General features: G+C 34.3%; 1 protein-coding gene and 1 pseudogene across 2 annotated transcripts in view; both read left to right on the top strand.

The window, feature by feature from the left end:
* LOC143630866 (uncharacterized protein At4g33100-like) overlaps window positions 1-3,150 on the top strand; it is a 70,965-nt gene extending 67,815 nt beyond the window's left edge. Inside the window, exons 2-5 of the mRNA XM_077099764.1 lie at window positions 1,012-1,119; window positions 1,186-1,270; window positions 2,016-2,121; window positions 3,131-3,150. Coding sequence (XP_076955879.1) covers window positions 1,025-1,119; window positions 1,186-1,270; window positions 2,016-2,096 — 261 coding nt within the window. The 5' untranslated portion in view covers window positions 1,012-1,024 and the 3' untranslated portion in view covers window positions 2,097-2,121; window positions 3,131-3,150. The remainder of the gene's footprint in view (window positions 1-1,011; window positions 1,120-1,185; window positions 1,271-2,015; window positions 2,122-3,130) is intronic.
* A 2,126-nt stretch (window positions 3,151-5,276) lies between these two features.
* On the top strand, window positions 5,277-9,687 carry LOC143630862 (25S rRNA (cytosine-C(5))-methyltransferase NSUN5-like; annotated as a pseudogene). Its single transcript, XR_013153253.1, has 13 exons — window positions 5,277-5,571; window positions 7,382-7,440; window positions 7,534-7,584; window positions 7,691-7,826; window positions 7,918-8,003; window positions 8,096-8,194; window positions 8,270-8,323; window positions 8,427-8,571; window positions 8,661-8,722; window positions 8,793-8,880; window positions 8,970-9,050; window positions 9,124-9,285; window positions 9,404-9,687. The product of XR_013153253.1 is annotated as a 25S rRNA (cytosine-C(5))-methyltransferase NSUN5-like (transcript).
* The last annotated feature ends 231 nt before the right edge of the window (window positions 9,688-9,918 follow it).

Genomic DNA, 9,918 nt, shown 5'->3' with positions numbered 1-9,918 from the left:
CAAATCATGTGTAGGAAAAATATGTATAAGTGGTGCGAATGAGAAATTGTATAGATATACAAATAATTGAATTGCTAAAGTAATAGTCATACTGGAAAAGGGAGCACAAAATCAGTTATAAATAATTAATTGTAGTCAAAATCGGTTTTTAAATCATATCGAAAGGAAATAGTTGGTTATGATTCTAGAAAATTTTAATTAGTGAGGTTATGATTCTAATAACATTAATTAGTGAGATATGTGACAATTCTATAGATGAAAACCAAATGACTTGGAAGCCTATGTGGACATTCTAGTTGAAAGCCATGTAGATATCTTGTTTTGCTTTAATAGTATGATAAGATATCCAAAAATTAGTTTCCGTTACATTTACCATGTCCGAGTACTTCCCCGAGTTAGAGGTGCACAAAAAACCGGTTACGGACCTGACCCGACGGTTCCTACCCAGAACCGGACCCTACCCTACCAGCGGGTATGGATCGGGCTATGAGTTTACCCTAGAACTGTACCCGGAACCGGAACCGACCCGGACCAGTGAAACCGGTTCCGCCAATACCCGATCAAAACCCGACCCAACCCTACGCGAAAAAACCCGGTGGAACCGGTCAAATACCTGACTATACCCGGGACCGGTTCTTACCCGGACATGGTTTTGACTTTTGCTGACCATACCCGAAACTAGCGGTTCCGCTTCCGATTATGAGAATACCCGATTTGTGCACCTTTACCCCGAATACTCTGACTACACCCAACTTCTCAATCAACCGCCTAGAGTCCGTTTAGCGACTTCTACAACAAATAAATCCAATATCACTGTGTATGTTTTCATAAAAATTCAATACTTAAAATAAAATTTTTATTTTATTATTATTATACAACTTGTAATAACTTTTGTTCCTATATAAGGAAAAGAAAAGAGGTTAAAAAACCAATCTTGAAAATCCAAGACAGAAATTGAAATCAAGTCAATAATAAACCCTAATTGATCATCATCATCATCATCATCATCAGTTGGTTTACATACATGGGATTCATAAGAGACAGGCGTAACTCATCATCAACCACCACCACATCTCCTTGCGCCGATCTCAGAACTGCTTATCATAACTGTTTCAACAAGTAACAATAATAATATTATTATTATAGTGAATAACCCTAATATAATATTATGATATGTAATTGCAGGTGGTATTCTGACAAGTTCTTGAAGGGACACTGGGATAAAGAAGAATGTGCTTCCGAGTGGCAAAAATACAAAGAATGTTTATCTGTAACCTCATATCACTTCTAACTTATCATTACCTTTACCCTTTATTTTCTGAATACAATTCATTATTTAGTTAATTAATGTCATCTTGTTATCATTATAATTAGGGGTGTCCAATGTGTTTTTTTTTTTTGTTTGTTATAGTTGAAAGTTGTTTGGTTATGATGATTAAAGCTCGGTTATGAATTTTCAAAGCTGAAATATGTTGTTTCCAAGTTGCAGCATAAATTGTAATGTTTGAAGCCAAAATTTAGTTATGAAAGGTGGAAATAAAGAGATAAAATTTGGAAAACACAAACATACAAGGTTTGGTTCGGTTTTGTTAAAGTCGGTTAACCAAGACACTTTAACCGTAATCATAACCGAATGGTCGTTTAATCAAATTCACAGTTTTGTTCGGCTATGGTTAATTTCGGTTAACTGTTCGGTTTTTGGTTATGGTTTGGTTTTGGCTTTGGCTCACCCCTAAATATAATCATTATTTGTGAAGTTGTCGTCTCAATTTGTGAGTTTGTGTAAACTAGATTATAGTCGAATTTCGGGATTGACTAAATTTGAGGCCTGTAATTCGGTTAATATTTTGTTTATGTGTTTCTAGTTTGATGTGAAATCGTGAACACTTTAGGTTGAAGTAACCTGCTTTGAGTTCTTTATGAAAACATATATTTAGAGATGGCTGCCTGCGCGCTTGTTAACTGTTAGTTTCATATGCTCTTTTTTTATATATCATTTCTATGTTATGTTTCAGAAACATTTAGAAGACAAGAATTTGAGCCGCTTTCTGGAAGCGGAAGGGCTGAATAGAATACCTGCTGCTACTCCTAAATGAGTCATGCCTGGTTTTATATAAAGCGGTAAGTTCCGCTTTTCAAGTGTTTAGTGAGCTTTCTTATTGAAAACGTTTGGTTTGAAGTTTGCTTGTCTAAATCTGTAGGATATGATTGATTGCTTTCGATAAAGTGTTTCGATTAATATAATGATACGAAAACCTAAAGCGCAATCATTTACATCATTTGAATCTTTCTTTATGTTATTTATTTTTTTTGCTAGTTGCATTAAATAGTTGAGTCACCGAGACCTTTTTGTGTAAACAATTGGTGGTTCTTGTTGACTTGTGAGTTAGAAGATCATGTTGTGATGATATTATGTCATTATTAATCTTTAATGTACCTCTATGAATAGAATATACAAATTTTTGAAATTGTATTTTGCTTATAGTGTATTTTGCTCCTAATATTGGATTTATATTGAAATTCTATGATTCTTGTAACCATAATAGTTGCAATTCTTGGACAGAAAGTCTGTTGGGCCAAACACAAGCCTGTAAACGAGCATGAACATTTAATTGAACAAATATTTATTTATGTTCATGTCCGTTTGTTTTAAAAATGAGTGTGTTCATTTATTTAAAATCTAAACGAACAGTCCACGAACATTAATGAATATAACTGAAACAAATATAAATGGACATATATGAACAAACATAATGCACATGAATGGACATGCTTAAATGAACATAAACGAACAAATAAAAAACACTAAGTAGATGATTCATCCAAAATTTTATTCAAAAATGAACATAGACGAACATAAATGAACGAACGAAACATGTGTTCATGTTCGTTCATTTATTAAATAAACGAACATAAACGAACTTCCCGCCGAACGGTTCACTAAACGTTTGGTTTGTTTACAGACCTACTTGTCTTTGACGTTTGACCCATTACCCGCGTGCCCATTTTGTCACATCTATAGTCTATACTTTTGTTATTGCAGTTTATGCTTGATTCATGTTTTTGGCTTTGTCATAATTAACTTTTTGTAAAAATGATGGATTTAACACGATAACTTTTGTGTCTGCAGCCGTGCCAACACATCGACAGCGGACCAAATGAAACTATATTCTGTCCAGAATCTGAATATGTTCTTAACTATATCAGTACTTATGCTTCTTACGAATTCTCGACACACGTTTTGGTTAACGTTTTGGAACTGTAACGTTACCAAGAAATATGTACCTGATTTAGAAGATTTTAGTAATTAATGCCATCAACACAACACAAGTTTGTAGTGTGATCTTAGTAAAACAGTTTTAAAAGTTCTTATCATGTGTTAATTTCCACATCGTCCAACATGTGACCATCGAGATTGCTTGAATTGCTATACACTCCTCTTAATTCTTCTTATGTGTGTTAAGATATTAAGACGTTCTTTAACCAGAAAAGAATTCATCGAGTTGTAACTCCTTCCACCACCACCTATCCGGCTTGCTCACAAATGATACACTTGATCGAAGATTTAGACAAGTTTGTATATGCACTTATGTATATTGCGTAAGTATACATTCGTATAAAGACACGCTCAATATAAAACCAAATTTAAATATGGAATCGCGTGAGCTGCATAAATAACAAATTCATATATGGCACGCTGCATCCGTACAAAAGTTATCATAAATTAATAGTCTCATTACAATTTCTATAAAACTTGATGTATATACTTCATAATAGCACATATAATATATATTAGCATCAAATATACATATCTCAACATAAAAATTAATCTTTCGTTTAATTAGGATTTGGATCAAGTATAAAATTAAATTAGCGTACTAACTGTGAGAATCGGGTAGTGTAATTATGTATGCAACATAGTGTAGTGAAAATTCAGCATAGTGTAATTACACAACGATGTAATTACATAATTACATTATGTTTTATATATAATTATACTACTTAATTATCACAGTTAGCACGTTAATTGAATTTGTACGTTAACTTTCCCCTGTATAATTAACCTACTAAAATGAAGCATTATCAAACAATGGTTAAGAGAAAATAAAATAAAATTTTTTATGGTTTATGATTCATGCATATAGTTAAGGTAAATGAGTATGTGGTTTCGGGTAATCATGTCGGGTATCACCTAATCTCATACTCAGGAAAAAAAATTTAAAAATCAATCTCATACTTGTCCCTCTACCAGTCTAGGGTTGTTTTAAAAGTTTATGGTTTGTGGCTCGCTCGAAAAAAACTTAAAAGTTGCTCGGCTCGAAGAAAACTTGATTCTAAACGATCGGGCAAGGTTGGATTTCTAAACGAGTCGAGCTCGGGCCAGAGTCGGCTTGGCTAGATTAACCTCTAAATTTTAATTTATGTGTGTGCATATATTATACCACTCGATTTTTAAAGTAGTATATCGAAAAAAGAACAAAAATAAACAATGCTTTTAATGCTCTAATTTATAAATTTTAAATAAAAATGTATGTAAATACTGCATTTTGTTTTTAATATATCAAATTTGTAAATTAATAATTAAAAATTTTAAAGAGTTCGGATCGAGCTTTAAACGAGCCGAGCTCAAGCTTAATTTTTCAGATCAATAAAGTAAATAAGCTGAGCTCCAGTCAGCTCATTTAAGTTCGAGCCCGAGCTTGCTTTGGCTCGACTTAACAACAACCAGTCAGGCTTGAGTATACCCGTCCTAAATGCTTCCGCAGGGCTTGGTTTTTTCCAATGTTTTAAAAATCGGATTTTTACTCGTACCGGATTTGGTTAAAAAATGGTACAACCGGGATGTTCAACCAGGTTGAATAGTTTACCTTATAATTTCATTTAAATACGACTTCAACTCAAAAAATAACCAAAAAATACATTAACAAACCTCAAATGAACCAAACATCATGTGCATGAACACTGATCGAGTCAAATAGTAAGTTTATATTTTGTATACAAAATTAATCAATTACAAAAGATGTAAATAGTAAAAATCAACCTTGCATCACAAATCTTCGTTTCTTGTGTTTATTCGTTACGTTAATAGCCGTTTTAAAAAATTTGAGCCGCAAAAAATATCAAAATCTCTTGGATTTAAAACCGGCATTTAAAAAAAAATAGCGGTGTGAAGTGTAATGTTCAAGCAAAGCGCCCAAAAATTCCGGGCTCTAAATACCGGTTTTCTTACAAAAATTTGGTATAATCGGTTCACCCTGTTTTTAAAACTCAGGTTTAGTTTCAAGTCTGCAGCTCATCAGGCTGCCATTATCAAAGAACAGTAAACCATGGCGGTTAGGAAGGCAGTGAAGCCTAAAAAACAACCGGTGGCTATGGATCCGAATAGCCGGCGTGTGCTTAACATCGAACGGTCTTCATACTTCGCGCGGCGTGAGGCGGCTAAGGTGTTGAGAAGCGTATTGCAGGGAGACTCTAACCGTAGAGCCGTTGGCTCAATTAAAACCCTAGTTTACAGTCCTACCGTCCGGAATAAGAAAGCCACATTTGCTCTTGTCTGTCAAACCCTAAAATGTGAGTTTTAGCTTGTTATTATGTGTTTAATTTGTGATAACTGAATGTAGCTGAAAACAAGCCCTAGAGTTAGTTAGTTAGTTAGTTAGGTGTTGTTTGTTTTTTCAGAGGTAAAATGTCTGCAGTCTGCGGACCACAGACATCTGTAGCATAAGAGGTGGACCAAACCTCTACACTCTGCAAGAAGAAGACTGTTTTTTAACAAGCTTCTATACCAAAAACAAAAATTATTCGGCAACAATTAAAAATATAAATCCAAATTTTATACCTCTGAACTAGCAAATTATAAAACTTACATAAACAATTTTCCACCTGAATGTTTTTTCCTCCAAAATTTCTTCAATTGTTTTCGAAAGTAGATAGTTCATACAAACGAATGAAACGAGCCAAAACTCGAGCTTAAAACAACTCACAAGCCGATGACATAAACCTAAACTTTCTACAAACCTTTTTCAACAAAAAATTCTATAGACTTTTTATAATCTTTAACTTTGTACAAACTTTTTTCAATTAAAAACTAATAATACTTGAACAATTATGCAAAATTATAATTGAACAAAAAAGAAAAAAACTAATGAATTAACAACTCAATTGAGCAAATCAATTAACAAGAATTCAATTAACAAAAACTTAATAACTTAATTGATATCTGATGGAAATAATGAGTTTAGAAGAGGTTGGAAGACTATGGTCCAAGTCTGAACCAAGAAGAGGGCGCGCAGACGTTTTTTAATGAAACGTCTTCGAAAAAACAAACAGTCTGCAGAGGGCAATGTCTGCGCGTGGTCTGCGCGCTGCAAACAAAAGAGGCCAGGAAGATATTTTGTAAAAAAACAAACACCGCCTTAGTTAGTTATATAACGAACCGAATGAACACGAACGGAGGCATGCTCGTGTTAGTTCATTTAACTTTAACCGAGCACGAACATATAATCAAACAAGGGGTGAGCAATAACCAAACCTAAATTAACTGAAAATCGGTAATGGTTATTTGTTGTACCCGCGGTTAACTGAAATTAATTGAACCAAACCATTCATATTTTCATATATTTCTAGCTTTTATACCTCCATGGCTCCATTTCATGTATTTATACCTCCACTTCGTGTTATATGCCTGTAAACAAACCGAACGAATAGTTTCATGTTCATGTAAGTTCATTTAACTTTAAAACGATTACAATAAAGTGGCAGGCAAACGGGCAACAAGCTGCGCCACAACCGAACACGAACATATAATCAAACAGTTTTTCATGTTCGTACTAGGGGTGAGCAATAACCGAACCATTAACCAAAACCGAACCTAAATTAACCGAAAACTGAATTAACTGAAAGTTGGTTATAGGTTTTCTTTTTGTACCGTCGATTAACCGAAATTAACTGAACTGAACCATTCGTATTTTCATATATTTCTAGCTTTTATACCTCCACTTCGTGTACTTATACATTCTAAGCAAAAATTTAAGCTCAAGTTTGGTTTTGGTTATTAACCAAACCGAAAACCGACAAACTAACTGAATAAACCGAAAACCAACTGGTTATTAAAATCGATTAATTGATGACTTAACCGAACTGAACCGTGCACACCTTAAGTTCGTACATAAAGAAAATGGGCATGTTCGTGTTCGTTCATTAAAAACCTGAACGAACTGTTCACGAACATTAGTGAATTAGCAATATGCGTGTTCATGTCCGTTCGTTTATTTAAATGAACAAACTTTCCGCTGAACAGTTTCCTAAACGTTCGGTTTGTACTTTGTATGCATGCTTAGCGCTAAGAATTAGAAAATGTTATTTGTTTGTATATTCACAGATCTTCCGATCATCAAGGATGTAATGGAGACTGCTAATGTATTAAACAGCAAATGGAAGGTAAAGCTTCAGAAACATATGTGGCCTTTGTAACCCGTTTTTTTAAAACCTAAACCTTTGTCACCAACTAATTTATAATTCTTTTGGTGGCAGAGGCAAGAGGAGTTGGTGTACATAATTATCTATGACATCCTTTTTGGACAGGTTTCATGACTTTTTCTGGTTTTGCAGTTGATAAAGTAGAGTGTGTAGCTGATTAATTTTTATTTATTTTTTGTAAATTGATTATTATGATTTGAACACTTGATAGGATGCATCTCTGACAGGGGATGCAGAAAGGTATCTCTTGCTCAGGAAAAGTACGTTACAGTCCGCTCTTGCGAAGATTTTAGTGAAAAAGGGAGCAAAACGCAAAGAGGATTTTATGGCTCAGTATCAGATTTATGGTTGGTGTTCTAAGTTCTTTAGTTTTATTTTTATTTACTTGTTTTATGTTCTTCTATGTTCATGACATGAGATTATGATTTCATGCTGCAGATGTTAAGAAGCCTCGCTATGTTCGTGTTAATACTCTGAAATTGGATGTTGAAACTGCTATGTTTGAACTGGGAAAAGAGAACGAGGTTGCCTATTAAACATATGGATATTACGATCATCATTATTTTATTTTCAACTTATCTTGCTTGCTTACGTCTTTTGCTTATTATTCTTAAAGGTTCAGAAGGATGACTTGATTCCCGATTTACTGGTGCTCCCACCAGGTACTGATTTGCACAATCATCCGTTGGTCACAGATGGGAGTGTATTTATGCAAGTAAGATTCTTTTAGTTCTTTATTACTTTTGATCTATTATTACATAATATCATTAATATAATTTACCGTGTTTAGGGTAAGGCAAGCTCCATGGTAGCAGCTGCTCTTGCACCTAAACCTGGATGGGAGGTTTGTATTATTTGGATTATATATATGTATATTAACTAACCGTTAAGAGACTCTTCTCTAATTTCAATAATCTGCAAATCTTTAATGTAATTCCTTGTTAAAGGTTATTGATGCATGTGCTGCACCTGGAAACAAAACAGTACATCTTGCTGCTCTTATGAAAGGAGAGGGAAAAATTGTTGCTTGTGAACTGAATAAAGATCGAGTTAAACGGTTGGAACAAACCACTAAGCTTGCGGGTGCATCTAGTATCCTTATAGTTTCTTGTACACATGTTTATGTATGTATATAGTATCTGTATCTATATGTGATTTGGTAGACCTGACATGATATATAGACGTGCAAGTTTTACATGGAAATTTCTTGAACTTGTATCCTGAAGATCAGTCATATTCTAAGGTATTTATTGATTTGCCATCAACTATCGGTTTCTGGAATTTTTATATGCTTTTTGTTGCATACATTGTAGGTTCGTGCTATACTGTTAGACCCTTCATGTTCGGGATCTGGGACCGTTGCTGATAGATTGGATTATCTTCTCCCGTCGCATACTTCTAGTAAATTTCTTGTCTAAACATTTTTATCATTCTTTCTGAAAATTTGTGTGCTAATACTTTTCTTTTTCAATCTTAATTATGTTGGGAAGGTGATGATGATGGTGGTGATGAAGGCCGACTCGTTAAACTTGCCGCTTTCCAAAAGCAGGCTCTAATTCATGCATTGTCTTGTAAGTTAAAATTTGATACAATCTCCAAAACAATATTGTGTTGTGTAATATCTTTCCTTTTCATTTTACATAGTTCCAGCAGTGGAGAGAATAGGGTACAGCACATGTTCTATTCACCAAATTGAAAATGAAGATGTCATAAAATCAGTCTTACCTCTCGCTGCATCGTACGGTTTTCAACTGTCAACTCCATTTCCCCAGTGGGCCCGCCGTGGTCTCCCAGTTGTTGAAGGATGTAAGTCCTGTTACACTTTCGTATTATCTCAAACGTTCCAAATCCAATATCCACTTTATAATATTATATGTAATATCTTGTTTTCCAATTTTCTTGTTTTTTGTGTTCAATATTTCAGCACAACGTCTTCTTCGAACCGATCCTGTGGAGGATAAAGAGGGCTTCTTTATCGCATTATTTACAAGAAACGCCACTCATTGTCCAGAAAGTTCTCAAAAGGTTGAAAGTGAGACTATTTTGGACAATTTGAAAGATGAAGCTATTAAAAGACGTCCTCGCCAGAATAAGTTAGTGATATCTTCCGTATACAAGGCTTTCTAGGTTGTATCTACACAGAAATTCGATGATTTGCAGATGGTGATTCTCAGTTTTGTTTAGAACACAATTTTGACAAGTTTTGTTTTTTCATATTCATTATTGGCATGAAGTGAACAATGTTTTTTGTGACCATTTTCTCACTCTGTACAACAGGTTCAGTAAACAGCTTGTTACCTTTTTATCTATAATGGCTTTCGAAACACCACCTTAGAGTAGGGCTTAGTAATGGTGTTTAGTATCGGATCGTACTCTCTAAGCCACCAAAATCCGCTAAACGAATGTTTGTCATAACACTTGGTGGGATTGCTTTATCTC

Source organism: Bidens hawaiensis, unplaced genomic scaffold, assembly GCF_021521415.1.
Source record: "Bidens hawaiensis isolate Kalapana, Puna unplaced genomic scaffold, B.hawaiensis_p1.1 tig00005851_1, whole genome shotgun sequence".
Taxonomy (NCBI): Eukaryota; Viridiplantae; Streptophyta; class Magnoliopsida; order Asterales; family Asteraceae; genus Bidens; species Bidens hawaiensis.
The sequence above is the reverse complement of the archived record's forward strand: the minus strand, read 5'-3'. Positions and strand labels throughout refer to the sequence as shown.